The 24932-nt window shown below is 33.7% G+C and overlaps 2 protein-coding genes across 30 annotated transcripts in view; one reads left to right on the top strand and one right to left on the bottom strand.

The window, feature by feature from the left end:
• Nucleotides 1-33: 33 nt before the first annotated feature.
• Nucleotides 34-18300, top strand: LOC122575989 (putative peptidyl-tRNA hydrolase PTRHD1). 16 transcript variants are annotated; one of them, XR_006319602.1, is made up of 11 exons: nucleotides 169-968; nucleotides 1036-1152; nucleotides 1865-2099; nucleotides 2188-2292; nucleotides 2379-2619; nucleotides 4660-4846; nucleotides 7451-7530; nucleotides 7631-7723; nucleotides 7925-8139; nucleotides 16711-16884; nucleotides 18188-18300. XR_006319602.1 is itself a non-coding variant. In XM_043745611.1 (8 exons), exons 2-8 carry the CDS (start codon nucleotides 885-887, stop codon nucleotides 5181-5183), a joined length of 1143 nt encoding a protein of 380 aa, XP_043601546.1. In that variant the 5' UTR covers nucleotides 34-162; nucleotides 802-884; the 3' UTR covers nucleotides 5184-5295. The 16 variants fall into 16 exon arrangements, 11 of the variants coding, with proteins under 11 accessions (XP_043601546.1, XP_043601547.1, XP_043601551.1 ...); XR_006319604.1 differs by lacking the exon at nucleotides 7925-8139 and having other exon boundaries at nucleotides 18188-18295; XR_006319603.1 differs by lacking the exons at nucleotides 16711-16884; nucleotides 18188-18300 and adding an exon at nucleotides 10070-10182.
• The window catches only part of LOC122575985 (collagen alpha chain CG42342-like), a 119998-nt gene continuing 100497 nt past the window's right edge, over nucleotides 5432-24932 (bottom strand). For 8 of the 14 annotated variants that reach the window (XM_043745598.1, XM_043745587.1, XM_043745594.1 and 5 more), the window contains 17 exons: nucleotides 23081-23169; nucleotides 18836-18962; nucleotides 18211-18299; nucleotides 17646-17735; nucleotides 17512-17556; nucleotides 17129-17155; nucleotides 16968-17003; nucleotides 16729-16833; nucleotides 16372-16416; nucleotides 15419-15481; nucleotides 11137-11163; nucleotides 10897-10950; nucleotides 10575-10601; nucleotides 9582-9617; nucleotides 8410-8544; nucleotides 7696-7964; nucleotides 6826-6866 (listed from right to left, as the gene is read on the bottom strand). In XM_043745598.1, the coding sequence (XP_043601533.1) occupies nucleotides 7839-7964; nucleotides 8410-8544; nucleotides 9582-9617; nucleotides 10575-10601; nucleotides 10897-10950; nucleotides 11137-11163; nucleotides 15419-15481; nucleotides 16372-16416; nucleotides 16729-16833; nucleotides 16968-17003; nucleotides 17129-17155; nucleotides 17512-17556; nucleotides 17646-17735; nucleotides 18211-18299; nucleotides 18836-18962; nucleotides 23081-23169 (1121 nt within the window). In that variant the 3' untranslated portion in view covers nucleotides 6826-6866; nucleotides 7696-7838. Of the gene's footprint in view, nucleotides 6867-7695; nucleotides 7965-8409; nucleotides 8545-9581; nucleotides 9618-10509; nucleotides 10602-10896; nucleotides 10951-11136; nucleotides 11164-15418; nucleotides 15482-16371; nucleotides 16417-16728; nucleotides 16834-16967; nucleotides 17004-17128; nucleotides 17156-17511; nucleotides 17557-17645; nucleotides 17736-18210; nucleotides 18300-18835; nucleotides 18963-23080; nucleotides 23170-24932 lie in introns of those variants that run through there. The other 6 variants (XM_043745589.1, XM_043745596.1, XM_043745593.1 and 3 more) reach the window with 6 other exon arrangements.

Genomic DNA, 24932 nt, shown 5'->3' with positions numbered 1-24932 from the left:
TGTTTTTATTCAACTTAATTAATTAAACTGTCAACTCGACAGTAACACATTTATATTTATATACATATATATGAACCCACAACACTTCCTACATGTATATTGTATAAGTGCAAGTACGCGCAAGTCTCCATGTATAAAAGTGCCTAATCATTAGTCTTTTAGGTAATGCAATTCCTCTATATAATCATCGCCTTATATTGAATACCTCGCATATCTTACACTGATATAATTCTAAATTATTACTTGTTAACACAACAAACATTAACCAATCAGCGTTTCTGTAAATAAGTATTGACACTTTAATTATACTTCACATGAATAATTTTAAAATACAAGACATGTCTCTTGCCTTTTTCTTCATGTTTTTTTTTTTTTTTATGAAATAAACAATATGATATATGAATAAAAAATTTCTAATAGCTATAAAAATAAACTAGAGTTATAAGCACGTGGTTCAAGATCTAATATTTTTAAATTTAGTGATTTTTATCAGATTCATGTTTTGTAACTTTATTTAATTATTAAATTACGTAGCATATTCAACAGTAGATATGTTGGTATCATATTATGAACTTAATTGTTAATGGCTGATATGTGCAGTTCTAACATTTTCGTGTAATCAAAGTCAAATAATAAATCAGACATTATTAAGTGTAATGTTGACAGTGGCGTTTGTTGGAGTACGAAATTTTGCGTTTACATCGAATAACTGTTAAATGTATATTTACAATGTTAAAATACAATATATATAATAATGGAAATTATTTAAAAAATAAAATGATGCATCTTTTACTAACTTAGAACGAAATATGTACTTTCAATATCGATCTGTTATAACAATAAGCCGGATAAAATTAACATTTATAGAAATATAAAATGGAAAAATGGCAGATATTTTAACTCCATTTGTATATTGGGCTCAAACAGAGCAACAAATTACATTAAAGGTAGACTTGACTGATACTTGGGTATGTAATTTCTAATATATAAACTTTATTGTTTATCAGTTTATATAGATCAAATTATATTTTGTAGCGTGTTAAAGTTTACATGAATGAGAACAAATTAAAGGTTACTGTTTATGGACAAGGTGCTAGAGGTCTTAATGAGTATGGATTTAGCTTGGATTTACATTCATCTATTAATGTTGAGGTAACTTATATTGTTCAAATAAATTTTATAATTATGATTTATTACATAGATACATATTTATGTTTTTAATGTATAGATGTGAGTAAGCTTGCAATTTATATTCACATTTTTTTATAGTCTTAAATGATAAGTAAGATATATTGTTATCTGTAGGTAAATTATTTTTAGCATGCTTCAATAAGTTTTACTAAATTTCTTAAGCTAAGGTTTCTTGCGCATTATAACTTAATAAAATAAATAATATGAAGTGTATAGTTGTTAGAAAAGATCCCTGTTTTTTTTTTTTTTTTTTTGTTATAATTGTAGCAATAATACTTTACTTTATCTTATGGAGTAACTTGGCGTTAGAATGGCAAGGCTGAAAGTGACACAGCTATCTATAATGATTTTCAACTACTTATAATAGAATAATGGTAATGTATAATATTTTACACAGATCAGTATGTCATGAAGTTCGGAATCCATGTAAAATCCATAAAACACAATTCAACAGTGTGGATCCAATATTATAATATTTTATTTGATTCGTCATGTATAATAATGCATTGTCTTTTAATATGTAATATAAGAATAATATGGAAATATTTATAATACCATTTGTTTTATGGTACATCATCATTTCTAAAATTTGTGTATCTTCAATTTTTAGTAAAAGAATAACATGTTCTATTATTACAAGTACAAATAATAAAAGTAAAATTGATTATTATAGGAAAGTAATTACAAAGTAACAGCTCGACAAGTTGATTTTACATTGGGTAAAAAGTGTCCTGCTTGGTGGCCAAGATTAACTAGTCAACCACAAAAGCCATCATGGCTGAAAATCGATTTTGACAAATGGACAAGCGAAGATTTAGACGATAACGAAGATGAAAGACGAGATGTATGCAGTGATTATCCCGACATGTACGATAAACTTCATGAAGAAGAGTTTGGTTATAGAAAAGGTATACTTTATTAAAAAATGCTTTAATATACGTAATAATTGAAATACATTTCAATACTAATAATATTTTACGATTATTCATTGCGCAGAAGATTTCAAAAAAGTGTATCTAATTATTTATAACCTTTGTCAATTTGTTGGTTTTATCTATATTCTAACTGTAATGGGAATTATGTATTCACGAGATGGACCAGGTTAGTAACTGTATCATATATTTAAAATTAGATAAATATAATAATACCTAAATTGATTTTTTTAATTAGTAAATTTCAAATTGTAGCATCTATGAAAGAAACTTACATAGCTGTTGGGAATGCAATGAAATTTATACAACTTATACAATTTTTAGAAGTTATGCATTCATTATTTGGTTACACTAAAAGTAGTACATTTGTAACATTTGTACAAGTGGGAGGCAGAGCATTTATTTTATTTATTATGATTGAGGCTGAACCACGTATGCAAACGAAACCAGTTGTCTTTTATCTCTTCCTTGTATGGAGTGCAGTAGAAGTATTTAGGTATCCTTATTATCTTACGCAATTACTTAAAATAGAGATTTCATTTTTAACATGGCTAAGATATACAATATGGATGCCTTTATATCCATTAGGCTTCCTTTGTGAAGGAATTATAATATTAAGAAATATCCCATATTTTGAAGAGACACAGAAGTTTACTGTTTCTTTACCAAATTCTTGGAATTTTGCATTTCATTTTCCATCATTTTTAAAGATATATTTACTCATATTCTGTTTACCCTTTATGTACATGCTGATGTCTCGCATGAACCAAATACGTTATAAAAAATTAGGCAAATCAAGGTTGAAAAAAAAGTATGCGTGATGTAAAATATGATAAGATAAAGAAATTAAAATATTAGAAAATTTCATCAATGGTTTATTACAAGTAAAATTTATCCCTAGAATTAGAATGAAATGATTAAACAAAAGAAAAAAGCGATCTTTACTGTAAATATATTTATTTTAAACATATGATATATAACCATGTTGAAGAGATTTTACATGCAATATTTAGAAAATACATTAAAGAGAACATTTTGGTCTCTTTATATTTATAAATAAAAAGCTAATATGAGCAGATCTTATGTATAAATATGATTTTGTAATTATAAATAAATCAAGTATTACTAAACAAATTTTATTTTTATTTGTATCTATTTTAATATCTTCATCTCCTTGCAATGTTTCTGATTTTATAACAAATATTTTGTATAGTTTCATATTATTTGTCATATTACGTTTTATTTTTATCTGATTGCTTCAAATATATTGCTAGTTATATTTTAACGCTTGTAATATATGAAATATTAGTTAGAAGTATGATAGTAAGCAATTTGATCAGTATCTTCGATTTTTTCGAACTTTAATATGTTAGAAAAGGCTATTTAAATAAGCAGAATATTACAAAAGATGTGTCGCAAACAATTATAAGTACTCTTAATTTTACTTTAAAACTAAATCTAAGTCTAACCTCAATCCAGGAAAAACACCAGAAAATTTCGTCATTTTTATTTTGCGATTTTCCTACTAGAGTTAAACCGGTAATGTTGTCGATTAAAGGTATCTCCTTTAATTTTAGCGATTTTGAAATGTTATAAAACTCAACATTTTGAACAACTTTTATCTGTACATATAACCTGCGCTCGGCCTTACTTTTTAATATATGGGGTTAGTAGTAATATTTATCCGGCCGCCAGCATTTCGTTGCTTAATCAAAGTAATGCACGAAACTTTCTGACAGAAATTTTTATTAAGTTTTTAAAATAGTACATGATGAATCTTTTCGTAATTATGAATAATCATTATTTTAAATATCATATAAATTCTTCTTTTTAAGTAGAAACTCTCTTCTTTAATCATGTTATTGTCATGTATAAAATAATGAGTATAACCAGCTATAAGTAATATCAAATTGGTGAGAATGTCCAACTATGTAATTAACATGATCATGATATAATTAAATGTTTATTTTTTAAATGTTCATTTTTACAACTTAAAAAGTAAAGGTGATGGAGTTTTTTTAAACCTTTACTTACAGATAGATCGCAGCAATTTCTAATGTATCAATGATAACAAAAATTTGTCAAATATACAAAAGTTATTTTATATTCTATATAAATGAATTATGTTTTGAATGTTGTAACATATTATACACAGTATTTACGTACGAGTAATTTGTCTTTAATAACAACAATTTATATAAATAATACATCTGATTTAAACTACAATGCCAAAAGAATATTACAATGATATTTGTGTCTTACTTTTGAATATTACAATACTAAACAGACATAATGTCAATAGATAAATACTTTAAAAGTACTTCCTATTGTTTTCTTATTTATATTATTATTATATATATTTTTGGCACTTACTATGTAAGGATTGTAAATGACATTAAATTTAATATATAGAAAATTAAGAGTTTCATCAACGAATGTTTAAAGTTCAATAATTTAGCTTGATCAGCCTTACAATAGCCTTTGCATATTCTATAATTTAAAATTAAATTAAATTAAATATATTTTGCATTACTAGGATGAGTGTGCTAGTTCAATATGTGGTGGTACGAAGAGATCTTCTGGAGACAATGAAGTGGCCCATTGGCGCAGTTATAGCTCAAGCATGCCATGCGTGTACCGCTGTTACTCATCTTTTTTATAATGACAATTACACACAAGCCTACCTTGCCAATTTAGATGCTATGCACAAAGTTGTCTTGGAAGTAAGTATATCCAGGAACTATATATATCATAGGTATTAAACGTCAATTTGAATGTATTATTGTGCATAACTATTGTGTATACAGTTTTTAAAACAGCGAAGGAGTATGGTGACATTTATAGTATACTCATACATGGATATATTTATATGTATATAAATGTTAGATTCCAGATGAGACCAGTTTAAATAATTTATGTTTAACATTGAAAGATGAGAACATTGATCATAAGCTCTGGATTGAACAGCCTGATAATATTCCAACGTGTTTGGCAACAAAACCTTACCCAAAGGATAAAGTAAAATCATATTTCAAGAAATATAAGTTACTTAAATTGTAAACGGATACAATTTTCATTATACAGCTACATTTATCCTCTTTTATATTGTACATCAATTGTAATAAAATTAAATAGTAATATAAAATAAAATAGTATTAAATATAGTACTATATATTTTAAGGAATAGTCAGTATCAAGTTTTAGTACCTCAAACATTGTTATTTGCAATGTTATAAAACGAATTGAACTCTGCTTAGGAATATGTCAAGAAAAATCTAGTAATATGTTTCATATTGTATTAGAAAGATAACAAATCAATCTTATGCCCTTATGAATCTCTTTTTGCTTTATTTTTTTTTATATATATAACAATAAATAGGAATTATTTCCAATTCGGGATTTACTATACGCCAATATGAAAACTATAGATATATACTTATTCTTTATTTAACAATACCTGACAGTATTGACAATGTGTACACGTTACTCCTTTGCTTTACAGTTGATATTATTACTAATCTAGATGAAAATTATGTCGAGATATGCATTATTAACTGATATTTGTATAAAAATCTTCCCTTGCGATCGCGCAGAAATGTGCACTTTTTTTATTAAACGTACCGAAGGCAATAAAATGGCATAGGTACGCATATATGTATTGTGCACATAAATGACACATACTGGGAAAAGAAATTTTCAACCGTTCCTCGTTAAAACAATCATATGGCATTAGTTTTTCGATGAAAATAAAATTCCAAGTTTCATAGTTGAACTTGTTATACAAATTTTGATTATGCGAGAAAACTAGATCTGGCGAGAATAATATAATTTAAATTTAAAAAAATCTTAGAAACATAGTAATGTATAATAAAGGTAATAATTAATAGCAGCTATATAAATACATAATATTATAATTATGCTTAAATGCATTTGGTTGCATTCTAGCAAGAAAATAAATAAACAGAAAAATAACATTGACTGAAATTTACGTGAATATACGTTCAATTCATCTTCAGCTAAAGAAGATAGAACAAAACGATTAACGTTTCCAACTTTTTACATCTTGTGCTTCCACGAGACATGTCCACATAAAAAACACGCAGAGAGAAAAATTATTTCTTCACATAGAGTGCAACGTATTTTAGCAAAAAAAAAAAAAAAAAATAAAAAAAAAATAAAACACGTTGACAATGATGTTAACAGACCAATAAAATTGTTTATTGTTTTAGAACTTTGCTATCGCTATATTACGTTGTGCAAACGATATTTGGATAATTCGGTCATTAATTTTACTCTCCTTAGAAATAAAGTAATTTATAAATTACTGACTTTACGTTTACATTATAAACAAATTGTCGATAAAATTATGGTGTCGTTCTAACCGCATTTTCGGTAGTAAGCTCTAAATATTTATGTACACGCACTATTTGCGGACGCTAAACACTGTAAGTACACTTATTTACAACACCCGATGGCAAGAAGATTATTTCGGCATACATGTATTTTATATGCCAAAAAAGAAAAAAAAATATATATATGTAAAAAAATATATATATTTCTTTTTCTTAAATACATAACTCGATTTTCTTCGCGTTCTAAACTGGATGAATTGTATTTTTACGATGGAGTATACACAGAGGTCTTTGAAAATATGTACTATCTTCTTTTAAAATACTTGTATCACTGCCCCTCTTCTTTTTCGGCTTCCTCTTCTAGCCAATCATGAAGAATATTCCTTCTTCTCTGAAAAAACGAGGCGAAAGGGAATCTGTTGTAAATATTTGTAGAAATATTTTCTAAAGCTTAAAGCAAATACGATAGATTTGTATACATTCAAAGATGAAGAAGATGGTCGCTTTGAAATATACAAAGTAGGTAGGATGCTTATACGTACAGGTCGCTATCTATTCGAAACGAATCGATTTTTCATTGTTTATGCATTTCATTAATTATCAATTACAAATTACAAATTACGTTATCGTGCCGATAAGCAAAGCAAACGAGAATGTAAGCGGATAATTTTACAAAGAAGCAGTCTGGAACGTTGCTTTTGACATTAAACCACATATTCTTCATTCTAATTAAAAAAAAAAAAAAAAAGAAGAAAAGAAAAAGAATGCAGCTACAAGCAAGTATTTGAGCGTGTTAAAGTGTTATTAATTTCTTGATCGTCACCTTGAAGCTTCAAGTACAAAGAAGTGGCAAGAAAGTCGAATTGGAAATTAATTTTGACGACTGTAGATATATCTTCTATCTCTTAGTACTTTTTTGATATATTATGTACATATCATCTGTTACTCTATCTTTTTTTTTTTTTTTTTTGACAGGAAAGCAAAATAACCGTAAGCATTGATACGAAGCTTTAAGCAAGACTATTGCCACGGATTTCTACTTAATTAACATACAGGTAATATGTAAATAAGTGATACAAAAAAAAAGAAAAAGTACGAAAATGTATGGAGGAGCAAAGTTACAAGACTTCTTTCTAAATCATTTTTGTTATTTAGGAGCGTGGTGTTTTGCCGATTATGCATGCATACAACGTTAGTATAACTACGGGACTTGCAATTACCAGGACCACGTTAGTTTGGGAGAGCAAGGTGAGACGAGTGATGAGGGCGATGGCGGTGGTGGTTTTGGTGGTTGTAGTGGTGATGGTAGTGGTAGTAGTTGTGGTAGTTGTTGGTAGTGATTAGGGCAGCGCACAACGAGCAATTATTGCTCGGCTAGATTTGCGTTCGGATCCGTATACTCCTCGTAGTCCTCTTCGGGTTCTTCGTAATCCGTCTCTGATGTTTCAGGACCTTCGACAGCTGGTATCGAGGTGCTAGTGATGTCCTGCTAAGCATATACGAGAATCCAAGCGTTCGTTCTACCTACTTTAAATTCCTTACAATTCCCTTTCCGACCATTCGTTTCCATTTCACTCGTTACAGCTTTCTTCTCTTCGCATTATTCTTCTCGATACAAAGGTTTTTTTAAAGAATAGGAACGACCTTATCGACTAAATCGCTACGTACGTATATAGAAAATTCAATTAATATTATGTTTATAAAAATACATTTGTATATATAAGAAATTCTGCCAGGGTGAAGTATGCCAAACATATTATTAATTAATATTTTTTTAAAGACGAAACGTCTCGAGTATCGTGGGAATATCTAATCAAGTGTAAAGACAAAGGGGGAGAGAAAACGTGAGAAAGAACGTAACAGGATGTCGTCTATTTCGGACTTGTTCAAGCCGACAAAAATTAATTGAAATGAATAGGGAAAATGTGAGATACCTGGGGTGGTCTCCAACCGCATCCTGCTAGCGGAAGTCCGTCGGCTCCTAATGGACATGGAGCATCTAGCCCGGGTACACCCTGATCTCCTTTGTTGCCTTTGTCGCCTTTCCTACCGCGTTTCCCTGGCGGTCCCTGTATTCATACGTAAAAATGTTTCAACGTCTAAATGGCGAACAGGTAGATATTTTCGCGAACGTGCAATAAAGGCCAGGCACACAAAAAGAATCTCTTTATGCATAGTAAAATATTCGATTGATTGTGCAGAATACGCAATTGAGCATTAACGTCCAAGAAAAAGGCATCGAGAATATTCTCTATCTTAAACTTGAGACCGCGTACTTTCAATCGTTTCGACTGTTCTTTTTGTTGGAATGTACTAATTTTTCATTTCAACGTCATACCCTTAATTGCAACTAGATCTCTAAACAAATTTATTGACTATCAGCGAGTTTATATACGCGCTTTCACTATACGCTGGTGGCAGCATATGCACGTAGTATATATACATATATGTACGTACGTATCACCGAAGAAAGGAATGTGAAATTACGTTTTTATACGAACATTTATCTCGCGAATTCGATGATCTTTTTTCAAGGGTTGCGACATATTATAGGACATGTAGAAAAGTACAATACGAAGATACCAGAGTGCAGAAATACAAATATGTGTTTCTGTTACATGCGTTATGCATAAACACTGTACTGTGTCAAACCATCCCTAAATTCGGTATTCGAATTTCGTATAATTTCTAATTAGAGATTAATTACTCTTTATGCTAAACACATTTCGATAAAACGAGTAACAGTGAATGTTAAATTGGTGCACTTCTTTGGCATAACTTTCGAATGGCGACACTTGCATTTGGATTTAGTAATATTAAATATCATAATACTATTGATAATTAATTAGTCTTAGTAATGAAATGGTAGTAAACGTTTATGATAATGATGTTGCTGATAATAATGATGATAATGACAATACAGTAAATATGAATGAAATATTAATAATGAATTTCCGAATAAAAAATTTTTAGATCTGGAACGAGGAATTATTCGTCCGGTCAGACATTGTATCGTTAAACGTTTATGAGCTTTGTTCGCTCGCCAAACTACGAATTTCCTTGCCCATTTATTTAAAACTGATAGTCGAATTTCATCAATACTCACAGATTCGCCTTTAGCACCTTTCTCTCCCTTCGGTCCCTGGAATTGGTACGTCAAAGAATTTATTCGTTAAGTGACGGTCGTGCCTCTCTTCGTTTCTTTTCTACATGCACGATACGTATTGTGGAAAAGAACTTTTTGAATATTATACATTTCTATGCGAAACTTGCTTTCAAAGGCATAACATGTGTCTACGATCATAAAATGCGTGAACTAGTGAAAGAAGCAAGCGATATAAGCTATAATATTAGCCCGTTTTATTTTTCGGTTAGTTTATGCTCTCAGTTTGTACACTCTTTGAGAACCTAATTATCAAAACAGAGAGGATTGTGCGCTTCTCCCTCTCTTCCAGATTAAATCTTACAATTTGTTACTTTCCCGATGAATTCTCGATATTCTCTAATTGTAGGTATTTCTAGGAATTCTAAAACTTTAGGTATTCCAACATTTATGACGATCTTATACATAATTTTCTTTCTCTTTCATTCTAGATCTGAAAAATAAACTGATAATTATAGTTGTAATAAACTTGACAGTTTAACATTAGCAACAATGCTTCAAGAACGCTGGAACCATCAGAAAAATATACTATTTGGCTCTTCAACGAACAACTCTTCTCTGACCCTTAATTCTACGTTTTATATCCATTATTTTCTGACGTTCTGCTTTTCTAAATTGCTTTAACCGATCGAACCAAAAGAAACGATTTGCGATCATAAAGCGAAATATTTGAGAGTAAATAAGCAAGTACTACATATAAAATAGAAGGAATATTTGCAATAATAAAGAAATCGTGCAAACTATCGTCGGTGTAAAGAGGGAGAAAGGCGCAAAACTTAATCTCAGCCCCCTCCTTTTTCGTGCAAAAGAAGTAAAGAGACGAATTTTGGGGCAGTCCCCGGGGTAGATCAGGCAGATGTATCGTCGTTACCCCGGGCTGGTTAGACTGTGTCGCAGTCACACCGAGGGGCGAGCGATAATCGAATGCCACTGTACCTCCGCGCCAGGAATTCCATCGGTACCCTGGGGATAAACAGAATGTGTCGTTGGTGTTTCGACGACGGTGTAATCGAGTTTCAGCAGGATGAAATATCGTTCGGTACGGTTAAATGGTTAGATCGACACGGTATGATTCGTATTGAATATCAAGCCGAATCGAATGGTTTTTCCAAGCGAAAGCAATTTTTGAAATTGTTAAAAAAATTAGTAGAAATACCATTTAAAATTCTAAAATTCTAAGATTTCTAAGAAAGCAGTTTCATTTCGACGGGTTAAGGTCGGTTATTGGTTTAAATTATTGAGATAAAACGATACTTACAGGTAGGCCAGGATCCCCTCTTTCACCCTTTGTGCCTGGTTCTCCTTGTGCACCCTGTAAGTACGAAGAACCATAACGGATACTATGATCTGTACGGATACGTTGAAACAATACCGTTAAGTTTGCAACTGGCTTAATCTATGCCTGAATGATGAAATCGTAGCGTGAGCGTAGTGATCGAGGATCCAAAAATCATAAATATAATGTATGGTTAAACGGGTCTCCCCGAGGATTGCTCACCTTCATGCCGTCTAATCCTGGTGGCCCCTGAAAGGCAGAGGAAACCTTGTCAAATTCATCGAAGTCACCTGATAATTGATATCGAATATGCCGATTCAAATGTAATTTATTATTAAGAAATTTGATTAAGACGCCCTTTGCCCCGTCATTCGCAGCGATATTGCACCTTGCCAAACTCTCCGAAGGAAATGTTTGAATTTTAGTCCTAAGTAGAGTATTTATTTGTGTATGCTATCTGTTGATATTCTTATCAGTTAGTTTTTCACAAAGTTATCTGAAAGAATATTTTTTTGTCTCGATCTTCCGCAAATAATTGGCACCTGATTTTTTCTTCAAACGCATTCGTTCTCGTCACAAGAGACTACCAATGTTCGAAATAATCTTAATACGTTCAAAACAGTTTTGCCTATTTCAGTCAGGTAATATCACTGTATTATTGATTTACATTGTTTTATTGTTCCCCTAGATGTGAAATAAGATATTCTACCAAGTGTGACGCACATGAACACTTCCTAATAAACGTATTGATACAACATACAACAGATGGAACATGATCTAGAATTACATTTAATAAATATGTTTGTCCTAAAAAATTGTTCAACCGGCATTTAACGATAAAGACCAAAGATTTGGTTATTCGAGAGCGAGGCAAGAGTACAATCGATGGGCGTGTTAGGCAAAGGAAAAGATAAAGAAGGAGCTCGACTGAATTCAAGAAAAACAGAAAAATAAAAAACCAGCGGTATTCACATTGATATGCCAATTATGTCTTAAAACACCTTCGCTATGGACGTATTACGAGATGGCATAACGATCCAACAATTACGTTACCGTCGTGGTTGCAGCAAATTAACACGTGTTAATTTTTCTCTTATGAGATCATGATCTTTTTTCTTTTCTTTTTATCAAAAAAAAAAAAAAAAAAAAAAAAAAAATTGTACATATATATATATATGTTCGCGATCAGAAGAAAGAAGGGAGAAAGAAACAAAAGAAGTGTAAAGAAGTGACAAATGTAGTTTGTACAATGATCGTCGGATCGCAGCCAGAGCAAAATGCAAAGCGGTAATTTCACTACAAGGTGTGAGAAGCGTTAAATTTCGAAAGGGCATCGTATAGAAGCAAAGGACACAGGCACATGCACATTCTGTTTATTAATTGGGACAATGTAAAACAAAATTGTTAGAGTCAAGTATTCTTATACGCAAATACGCCGTCGTATTCTTCTTCTATAATTTTCTTTTGTTAATTACCAAGGCGCGCCGCTTTACAATACACACATACGCACGCACGAAATGTTATGTGCTTTCCCCCGCATACCTTTATACTCGTTATGTCATGCATATGTAGATATATGCGTACGCACACCTGTACACGTGTACATATACACATGTATGTACATACGCATGCATACACATGTCGTATACACACACACATACTTCTCGATCAGTTACTTTTTCTCTGAAATTGTGTGCATATGCACGTGTATGGATCGTTCACTATAATGGGCGCACATTCACACATCTATTATTATATCATATGCTTAATTCGCGCATTAGCGTTACCGTTAAAGTGCTTTCACGATACGAGAGCTTCATACTTTTACTCATTCCGTTTATCTTATTAAAAATCTACTCGCATTAATCTCTATATATTTCGATTAGGATATGCACAGCAAAAACGGTAGCTAGTACACGCTTTCTAATTCGAGGCCAGCAAAATATTCTTTACCACATTGATAAATCCCATTTCTACAATATCGATATTATTCTACATTGTACAACTTTCTGCTATCTTTTTATTCAATTGTATCAACGTTATAGGTAACTAGGATCACAAATAAGGATACTCGTTTACACGTATTTTCAAATCGTTAAGTACACCGTAAGTCATTATAAGTATCTTTCTCGCTCTGTGCTATTTTGTTTCTTAGGCCTTTATCATTTCTGTCTACCAATCTATATTTTCCATGTCTTTAAGTCATAATGTTCTGCCGCGTTGCTCGAATTTATTAGCATTCGCAATTGTTTTGCATTTGTCTAAGACGTCAATTAATGTCCCCGTATATCGTAGGTAATGGTAATTAATAAAAATTTACGTCAGGTTATTTGTAAGTGAACATACCATGCATTGTATCGTTAAAAATGTGGCGAAATTAGGATTATTAATGATGGGACACGTATAGATGTTAAAAATATTCGATGTAACAACGCGTTATAAAAGATAAAGCTACAAAGATTAGTGTAAATTTAGTACGTTTTAGAAATGGCACTTTTAAACAATAATTTGGAGCGGTAGAAGTTGTAGGAAAAAATCATCTAGATTTATGCAATGTAACAAATTTACCATAATACGTATTTCTGATATATTAAAAATAACAAACATGTTAAAAAATATACACTTCGTGATTATACATGTAACACCAACTCCAGTGGAATATAAATTATACTATGTTTTTGATTATCGAAATATAAAATTCATGTCTCTTATTGCCCGGCTAATACAATTACGTATTTCGATCGCATCGAAATAAATATGGAAGTACAACGGAAGAGAACGATCGTAATAAATAGTTCTCTTATTATCGCGTATAAAAAAATATAATATGCTTTCGTTAAGTACAAATGAATACCTTAATAATTAAGAAAAGAAACGAAAAATAGGATAGAAAAAAATCGTACAAGATCGACCATGAATGTATTTCACAACGAATAAATAGAAGTATCGAATGAAGAGCAGCGAGAAACAATGAAATAATGTTACGGAAGTATAAAGGAGAAATAGAAAAAATATACCCGAGTGAGATGTACCTAAATTTAATCGAACTATCGATAAGCGTTCAACAAATTTTCGTAGTGTTCTTCGATAGCTTGTAGTGTGTAATGTTTTATACACAGTAATCTATTATCTTAATCTATAGTTTAATTTAAAAATATTTTAAGGCAAAATTTGCTTAGCTTTCGTACCGTGTTACCACGTTATAACGCTAAAGCTTTGTTATTTCGAACTTAACATTTTTTCCTTCGGTGTATGCGCACACACGTCATACACAAACATACACACACGTGCGCGCGCGCACGCACGCACACACATACGCACACATAAATGGTTGTAGAGATAAACATATAGAGTATGTTAAAAAGGACGGATGGTAGTGCGATCATCCGCTAAGTATTACGTTGGATAAATAAAAATGTATAGCACCGACGTAATGCGTATCTGTACTTCGATATCGAAAAAAAGAAAAAAAAGTAAAAGGAAAGCATCGAATAATTTACTCGTACACATCGAATATCTATGGAAGACGCTTTGTTTCTCCCGAAACTTCACTCTTGTCACACATCGACACGAAAAATCCATAAATCGAAATTATCAATTATCCTCTATTAAGTAAATTATCTTTTTTTTTTTTTTTCATATTTTACGTCCGCTACACTTTGCACACGTGAATGTACCCACTATGTAATACAAGTACAGTCACCTTATTTATTACCACCGCACACGTAAGACACGATTCGTTACGTTCTTTGTTTTGCTCGAATAACGATCAATTGTAGTAAAATCCTTTCTCCTTTACCCATTTGATACGGGTTACTATGTTTGAGAGCATGATATATCACAACGGTGCCCGCAACCTTTTTGCAACGGACGGTCCTTTAAGCTCCCTACCATTATTCATCGTTGAGGGATATCGTTAGTAGATTCTGATCGATAACAAGCCGATGAAGCTACTAAAATCCACCGAGCCAATACTCGGAGGCATTCTTTTGTTTTTAATAACGACTCGAAAGCGATTTACTAACATTTATCCTCGCGATTACACTTTATCCAATAAATGCTAACGATATGACTTGTAACATTGAAAACTTCCGACAACTTGTTAATCCGAGAAGAGATCCTTTCGAGGTATATATGTACTCGTATCGCCTATGGTTATCTCGTTGTCCCTCGAGTCGCTTTCTATCATTTTTCTTTTCTTTTCTTTTCATTTTTTTTCTTTTCTTTTCTTTTCTTTTCTTTTCTTTTCTTTTCATTTCTTTCATATGTATCTTGAACGACGACGATGATCGAACTGTGATCGTTCGTTTTATGTAGAGGAAACGACACGGAAGGCAACATACTCGAGAGGCAATCAAAGGATCTCGCTGAGGACGCGAAGAAGTACGACATCTTGCCGAATGAGCGACAATCGATTACACTGGTCGTTAGTGAATGCCTAGTAATGATTCAGCAGCGAGGCCAAATAACGATGACGTTAGGAGCGAGAGGTCCGCGTTCTTACCATGGCACCAGGTTTCCCGGCATCCCCGGGTTTTCCGGATTCTCCTCTCAGTCCCATGGGGCCCTGTAAAAAGACAAACACTTCGATCAGTGATTCGATTACAATACGATCGTCGAAGCATATACAATGACAATGAATTTGTCAATGGATCGTGTATATATGCCGCTTCGCTTCCCTCTTTTTTTCTTCCTATATATGGCGCACATTTTTCCCCGTTTCGTTTTCTCGTATCTGTACTTTTATTCTAGTAATAAGTAGTTATTGCATTATCGTTGTAAATCGAGTATGGGTTGCTCGGAAGTTTCGTAGCATTTTTCATAGTCGATGCATTTTGTTGCGTGTATTTGTTACGAACATCGGTGATTCTATCTTCTACAAGGTAATTTCTAGCGTTTTACTGTTAAATACAGCAATTGAGAACAACGGTATCGGACAAGAGATCGTTTCTCAACAAGAAAACGTTAGGCTTCGTGTATCGAGGAAGAGCAAGCGATATGTTGAAACACATACAGTACAGCTTCATCCTTTCCATTCAACAGACACGACATCGTTTTATTTGCTCCGATTTCTACGAAACTTTACGAAACTGTAACGCTAAAAACGTTGAATGGACTTATTGTTAAGAAACTGTAGAAACTATTTTTAAAAAAATTGTTTCTTTGAGAAGCTAGCTAATAAATGATAAAAAAATCATCGAAAGAAACGACGCGTCATTTAATAAAATGCTAATTCCATACGTTTTATATTTCGTTACGCACTTTCCAAACAACCCAGTATCAAGATCTATTTTTGTTTCGAGCTAATACCTTTTCCTAATACCTTAAGATTAAGAAAATGTTTAATTGGTCGATGGATTTCCGCCTTATGCGTTCGATCGTCTCTATTTCTGGTATTTTATCGCGTTTTATAACCTACCTAACCTACGAACCTAATCTTGAGAGGAAAATACGTACGGGTAGTCCCATTGGACCAGGATCTCCTTTGGCACCCTTCTCTCCCTGTAATGTAAAAAAGAACGACCCGGTGAAAATAGGTCTATTGTACGCCGTAACGATTCGTTTCTCGCCCTCGTTCATATTACAAGTTAATTACATCTATATCTCAATTATTTTATGAAAAGAACAAACACAGAGTCAAACAATGCCGTGTAGCATTTTCTAAACGCTTTCGTCGTCTCGATCGTGATTTTAACGAATATCGTAAAAGTACGTATCATAGGCACTTTAACTTTCTTTCTGTTTCACGAAATTATCTTAATGGAATGATTCTTTTTTTGTTTTTGTTTTTTTTAGTATACAATGATTACTGACAGGATCGCCCTTTGCACCATCGTGTCCTCGGTCGCCTTTTATGCCAGGTGGACCTTGAAGCCCAGGAGTACCAGCTGGACCAGGTGGTCCCGGTGGTCCCATTATCTGTAAACACGATTAATTATCTAATTTCACGAACGGAGTTCAGAGCCTAAGGTAAAGTATTAAACACGGCGATACGTTTCCAGCGCGACAAGACGTCGAATAGAATGAAAATTTCAAATAGTACATTTACTCACCACTTCGCCGGCATTTACTTCGAAAGTACCGTCTCCCTGTAATAAAGCGAACGGGTAAATAACGTAAATATTCTTTTACGATGCTTCATCGATAATTTCGAATAGCGATGGTATCGGATAACAAGCATACTACGAACGAATATGAACGAAAATGAACGTACCTGCCTTCGCCTGAGTTTCTTGTATTTCTGTCAATGGAAGCCCCATGTCGTGTCATGAAAAGAAATAGATTTTATCATGAAATTGCTGAATACCTGCCGTTAAAATACCGTATACCGTGCTCGGGCCTTTGATTTCAAAGCAATTGACACGGCGAGTACGATATACTTGTCATACACGTCGAAATCAAAGATCCAGAATTACTCGCAATGAAAATTGATGGATATTCAACAGCCCTCACGTTCGACGAACGCTATTCTATGAAAAGAATCAGTTATATCTCATCTTTGCCATTGAATGAAAATATAATGCGAAGAGATTTGATACGAGAGGGTTTTGATCGTCCATCTGCTGCGTGCAAAATATTATCGAAAGATCGACTCACCGATTCACCTTTCTCTCCTTTTTCACCTTTCAATCCTGGATAACCCTGTTTACAAAGGACACGCGTTATAACGTTTATTCGCTCGAATTCGTACTCGATAATTTAACAAATGACACGTTGAATGATTTACATACCGGTGGACCAGGCAAACCTGGTGGTCCCATAAGTCCTGGAGGTCCGATGTCTCCGTAGTCACCTTTCTCACCTTTCGGTCCAGAAATACCCTGTACAAATATTTAATACTGACGACGAATGTACGTAACGTTCGTATAAATTTGATTCCTCCAAGATCCAATAATCTGTCTAATGTAAATTTATGAAGAGAGAAAGAGAGAGAGAGAGAGAGAGAATTTGTTATTCACGATAATCGTGATAAAGATAGCTTTCAATTTTGAAAGAAACTTTATAGAAAAACCTACGTAAATTAGTAGAATGTAAAAATTGTTTCTTTCGCGTGCGTGTACGAAAGTTACATGTTAGAAATTGCCATGTACGATGAAAATCCTATGAGTAGTGAATATGTTTATCGTCGCTGTAAAATTTGTATAAATTTGTGAAGAAACTGTGAAGAAATTGTGTGATGAATTGCTGTTACGTATTCTTTCTGTTAGATCAGTTTGAGAAATTTATTGTTGCATTATGAAGTGGTATGATAAATTAATTTTTTTGATTACAGCTTCACTTGCATGATTTACTTACTGGCAATCCTGGAGGACCCTGAATACCAGTTTCCCCATCTGTTCCGTTGAGTCCAGGCAGACCAGGTAGTCCTTGTTCTCCCTTTGGTCCTGAAATTACGAGTCTTTACTAGTACAAATAAATAACAATTATTATTTATGTCGACTCAGTTCGTTTACATAATCGGTTCCTATAGACCAACTGGTTCGTCAATTGGCATCGGCATTTCATCTTATTTCACTCACACATATACACACGTGATATTCTCACTCATTTATATTACGCGAACGAATGAACAAGCAAGTTATTTTCAAAATTTGAGAACTCTTTTCAGGATAAGATAGATAGCATTGACAAAAAGAATATGTAAAGATTTTTAATCGCATCGGGATGACAAAGTCTTTGCTTAAGGTGGAAAGAGAAACTGATATGGTTTCTAAGAGCGTAGAATAGACAGCCCACATCCACGCATAGACAGTTTACGATATAGTCTATGATATACAGGATACGAATAGAAGATCCATTAGATTGGAAGAAATGCCGAAGAAAACGCTTTGTCGCTGGTAGCAGTCAGGAGAAAAGATATCGTTTATTTTCATCCGTCTTTTTCTTGAATTTCGCAGAGGAATGGCTCTTGGAAATCTACCTGGTGAGCCTGTGTCTCCCTTGGTGCCTTTTTCGCCTCGGTAATCCCGTTCCCCGGGTTCACCCTTTGGACCCGGTAGACCGGGTGGGCCTCTCATCAATGCCACACCGCTTTCACCCTTGAAACCCTATAATGTAACACTGTAAGGTCAGGTCCAACCAGGTCCTCCATCTTTATCTAATCTTTGTTTGAAAATTCCTTTTTTTTTTTTTACGGCGAAGCGTTAATCGGTTCCATTTTCAGGTGAGGATGGGTGTCGGGAGAGGAATATTGGTTTCATCGGAAATTATCTATGATCTTTGTGATCGATCTTGGCACGGATCTTGTAGCCTCCGTCGTCTTAAGCGGATAATTTGGAAATCTATGCCAGAACAATTTAGAAACCGCTGACGATTGTGCCAAAGTCGCTCGAGCAGGATTTTTTTATTACGATTAACACACGAAATCTAGACACACTAACGTTTAATCGAAAACACAAAAATGTTCTACGGGTATCGCATGCAATCGACTATAACGGGAACGCTTGTTAGTGGGATCAAATTTAGTAGAAACTGGAAGCTATTAGAATTTATTTTCTTCCTTGTTTCCTCTCAGCAGCGTGTACGAAACATTGCCCCGTAATCTTTTATTGTATTTGGTTTTTAAACATTCTGGTAAGATTTTGATACACTTATCAATACACGTTATACAACATTTTATTAAGTCGTATGTTTGACTTACTTTTCTCGATGGGAATAAGCATCCAGAGGGAAGATATTTAAGGGAGTGAAATTTTGTCAACGATCCAGTCTGTTTACAGGGGGAGAGGGATATATTAACTGGATTTAATAAAATAAAACGTCGATTGTACAGCGGCTGATAGAAAATAGGGAAGTTACAAATGAACGAGAAGATCAGTACATTGACTAAAAAAAAAAAAAAAATATGTATTTATATATAAAAGACATCGGTAGTACTTGTGAATTAGCTGCGTATGACACGATTTTTTAGTTTTAATGACGTATCGATAGTAAAGCTATATAGTAGTTTTTTAGGGGCTGTTTGATACTTACGCGACAATCGCAGGCTTGCATCGATCACCGGTCGATAAAGTTGCGAGAGCCTCAAAGCCGGGGGTAGTAGTATTAGTTATTAGTGATTTGAACCGACACACAGGGAAGAAGTAGTGTGGTGTTACTTGCTACATTAAACACAAATTAGTTACACAAGCTACGTACACTACGCCAAAGACTACTGACTAAAGATTAAAGCGATTAGTCTCTCTTCTTTCTTTCTCACTCTCTCTCTCCCTCTCTCTCTCTCTCTCTCTCTCTCTCTTCCTCTCTAACTCACCCTTCCTTTTTTCCTTACCCTTACCCAATCTCTCATTCTTTCGCTCTGACTAGAATTTCGCAACTGTTATTAGTACATAGATGGACGTTTGTTAGCTAAACAAGTTGACTTTGCAACGTAGGAACTAAATAGAGGCATTATATAGAGCGCTGCAAACTTACTAGAGACCGTTCTCCTTTTTCTCTTGCAAGCTAACGCAAATAAAATCCTCGACAAGTGATATCACTGTCGTATGAAGAAGTTCGGTGCTTAAGGAAATTCAAAGTAAGACGGTCCAGCTCGAAACAAAAGTGGCTCGATTCTCTTTACTGGTCGAGTAGTATCCGTTCGTTCCAGACCACCAATAAAGTTACGATTTAGCAGAAATTTTGGAGATTTTCTTTCTGGAAAGCTCGACGATATCTATCTTTTCTGTATACTTTCGCGAGTCTCTTGAGGCGCCTTGTTTGTATCGACGATCGTATACAGCATGACCTGTTTGCATTATCAGTTGCCAGTGTTTCTCTTGGAAATGGCAATTTTGTGAGAAAAATAGAAAAAAACAATGTTTATTGTTAGTAATAGATTTTTTAATTTCTCCTGGTTTTTTTTTTTTCATAGCGTGGATGTTTTAAAACTGATAGCTGTACAATTTTATCGTACTGTATGAAATTGAATATTGAGACGAGTTAAACAACCTGCAACACGTAATACCATATTCAATATCACTGAAATATGAAAATGAAAGAATTTTCTGCAGCTTTTATTGAATTTGACGATAGAATCTGCAATGATATCCAATAAATGTAGCGTTATAAAATTTTCCAAGTATTTGCTTAATTTTTCTATTTCAATGATACGGTCATAGAACTCGTCTCGATCGCTCGCTTTCTCTCATAACATAACACAACAAAAATTATATCTCTCACTTGGAATAACATATCTAAGCCATATAGTATCGCATATATGAAAAATAGGAAATCTTTATTTTTTTTTCTATATTTCCCACAAATTTGTCACGTACGAGAAAAACAGTGGCAACTAATAGCGCGAACACCCTGTATGCTAGAAATCCCGATTGCATCTCGTTTGTTAGGATATTCGCAGTATAAACGACGGAGTACACAGTGATTTTATTGGCGTTGCACTCGACCACGAACTGGGTGACTTAATTAACGATTCAAAACGAACGAGGATTCGTGTCGCGAAACAACGACGAACATTGCTTTCTACAATTCTGTTTGTTTGCTCGATCGTTGTTCGAGAACCGATCACTTTGATAGATATACGAGCATACTTACGGTTTAAACCTTAAAATAAGAATACGTTAAAACACAGGGATGAAGTCGAGTAAAATCTTTTTTAAGCCGTGGTTAGAGATTATTTAGTGCGCAGGTGTGTAATTTCGTCGCATCCATCAGAAGAGAACTTAGTTTTCGTCCTTACTGCGAGGAAGACACCCTTAACAACCGCGCGTCTCTTCTGCGACGTAAATGTAGCGGCTCCAAAAGTCAAAAATATCGTATCGAGCAATGTCTCGACGTATCATGTCCCGCGTACGTGTTATTTGCTGCCACCAACGTTTCTCTTTTCTCTCGGTAACCGGACAGTCACCAGTTTTCTCGCGATATCTGTTTTAGTTACGAGTAACAACTTTATAACGACGACATCAGGACTACAGGAGAAGGTCCTTTTTGCATTAAGGCAAGACATAATGATTTAAATTTAAGTTATACATACTTATTTTTTTTTTCAGAATCTTTTCCCTGAAGAAGATACCTTTTTCTTTATAAAAAAAAAAAAAAAACAACTCTAGAACGATCTACTTTACTTTCAAAGTAGAATGTTTACTGTTTCGAAAAAGAAGATAAGATATTTTAGCCATCGAAAGAAAATACTTTGATCTCTTTATTCAACCAAATAAGGATTTTTATTTTCGTGACATTCACAAGAGATTCCATGGCCGTTGAAAGGTTTACAAAGTATTCTTTTGTTCGCCTAATCTTTCAGAATTTTTCTACTCTCGCATTTGTCAAACTTGCCTTAGGTACAAGAAGAACGTTATCCATCCATCATCGTCGGGACGACAATGCAATTTAACGGCTACTTGTTTCAGTTTATTAAATGAAAAGAGGCAGGTGATCGTATTGTGCCATACGTGTTGCATGCTTGCATGCGTGCGTGATAAGATCATGCATGTGCTTTCTCGTGATTTCCATGCAGGTGTCTTAAAAGCGTGAATAACCGTCACGTCATTCTAGGGCTGGCATAATGACGTTTCAAATTTTGATCTCGAACTTTACATCAATTTCGATTTCAATTCCGCAATTTAGACGTTAAAAGACGTTCAACACAAAAACTTCTTCCCTTGGATCGTAGATTTCCCGAAATAAAAAAAAAAAAAAATAAAACACGAGCCGAGTATTTTGATAAAACTGTTACGCAAGAGAACCAACGATTTCTCAGAAATGATAGGGAGAAAGTCGAAACAAAAATCGACAAGTCTATCATAATGGATATTGAGAAATTGAAAACTCTAAAATTCATTTGATTCTTGTTGAACGATGACGGTTAAAGCTGTATATCGACTAGAACGTTCAGTGTCTCGTTCCAAGATATTAACGAAACGTTCACCCAGAAATATCATGCATCTGCTTGCCCGTAAGAAGCTATAATATGCTTTAGTCGTGCATTACATATTATAGAAGAATTTCTAATTTAAAAAGAATCTCTGGGAAAGGTAGTTGAATATGGACGTTGAAGATGGAATAACGGGATCGTGGACGTACGAGCTATACATCAGGAGGATGTTCTTTCGTTCCAGAGTTTCGATGGAAAAGTTGGTCGATTCGATGATCGGTTATTAAGGAGGGAATGGTTTGTACGGTCGATTTGGTCGGTGGTCGTTCGCTGGAGGACCTCGCTGAAGCTTACCCTCTTCCCTTGCTTTCCCCGGGCACCCTTCTCTCCCGGCAGACCGGGTGGTCCCGTCGGACCCAGCTCCCCCTTCTCGCCCTGGGGCCCTGTGTGCGTGTACATCACGTGCATAAAATAAAACATGACATTCGTTCGTTCGCACACGCACTCTCGTTTTCGCGCAAAAATCATGCATAGACGCGGCACTTTTTTTTCTCCCGAAAACGACCCTTCCACGGGGATTCTTTACGTATTTCTCTAGACTAAACGTTTAACCTGAATGTCCATATTCGATAAATTTAACCTTTACGCCGCGATATTTCATTATATTCGCTGGAAAGGGAGTGACATGTGTCAAAAATCGTCAATTTCTGCATATATGCGAAAATGTATTTGTTTCGCGCGATGGCAGCGTTCCCTTTAAAACTGATACTTTGACAAATATTTGGAAAAATCAAGTACATAATATGCATCGTAAAGGTTAATTTCAATCTATAGTATATGCGTGTAAACTTAATGACACGTATGTAGAGACGCTTAGGGCGATTGATATCGTCGTGTGCGAAGTAAATAAGTAGATAAGTACGTTGTGTATGTAATTGATTTACGTACCGTTGAAACCTCCGTATACAAGAGTGAGTAGAGGATATCGTTATATATTTTAATAAAGAAATGTGTTATATGATATGCGAATAAAAATGGTTTATTACTTATACCTAATACTAGTAATTGCTCCTTCGCGAAAGTATTTCCTAAAGTAGGATCATAGAGAGAGAGAAAAATGTTCTATAATGCATTCACTGACGTTGCAAAATTATTTGAAAAATTACAGAAAATTGCATGAGAGAAAATTTCGTGTTAAAGAAGGAAGAACAAAAACGAGTGGTTTTGCAATTTCTACTACAGCGTTCTAAAAATTAAAAGGTGTACGGTGATCCTGTGCTTGCTATATGTAAAGATTTGAATTTCATTGCCAAATATTCCGTTGATTATTGCATTATTATCGTTACTTTTATCATTATCATTTAATACGTTTCATTGCGATGAAAAAGTTACGTTAGAACGTAATTCAATTCGAAAAAGATCACTTGTGCTATATTAAGAGCATGTACATCGATATCTTGACCTTTTCTTGCATGTATTTTACAATTGAACAGTATTTCCTTTAAATTTTCCTTAAAAAGCAAGTTAAAAATTAAAGAACTCGGAATGCTACGCTTGGAACTTTAAATACATTTCGTTTCTAATTAACTGACATTAGTCGCGCGTTCAAAGAAAGAATCTTCGCGAAACGACATATTAGATTTCAACGTTTAAACCGAATTTTCCTAAAATACGCACTTTTTTTTTTTTACACTTTACAATTCATATTTTATAGCTTTTCTTTTGTGGGTATTTTACGATTCCGGTTTTATAGCTTTTCCTTTGTAGATATCGACCGCTACAAATTGAGCGCACTTCCAACTGAAAAGTGTTTGTCTGAATTGCGATTTCCCTGCGATAATAATAAAGCCGATAATCGACGTTTAAAAAAGAAGACAAAAATATTTCGATAGTTCGAACCCCCTTGTAGGAAATATAGAATATAAAATATTAAAAGTATCGTTTGTGTAAGAATAACGACGCGCGAAATTAAATTCCATTTGGACATTTCAAAGTAACCTAGATTAATAAAAATCAATAATTAATATGTATACCTATGTAAAAATGAAAATGTATCCTATTCCCACCGAATATCGTAGCGTGCACGAACAACGATGAATTTGTTAGCTGGGAAGCAAGTTGACGACAATAAGGAAATTTTTTAAATGAACTTTCTCAATCAAAGAATTGTACGTAATAAATATTTTTAAGTGGATACTGAGAATAT

Source organism: Bombus pyrosoma, linkage group LG15, assembly GCF_014825855.1.
Source record: "Bombus pyrosoma isolate SC7728 linkage group LG15, ASM1482585v1, whole genome shotgun sequence".
Classification (NCBI taxonomy): domain Eukaryota; kingdom Metazoa; phylum Arthropoda; class Insecta; order Hymenoptera; family Apidae; genus Bombus; species Bombus pyrosoma.
Note: the sequence above shows the minus strand (reverse complement) of the source record. Positions and strands in the feature narration are given on the sequence as shown.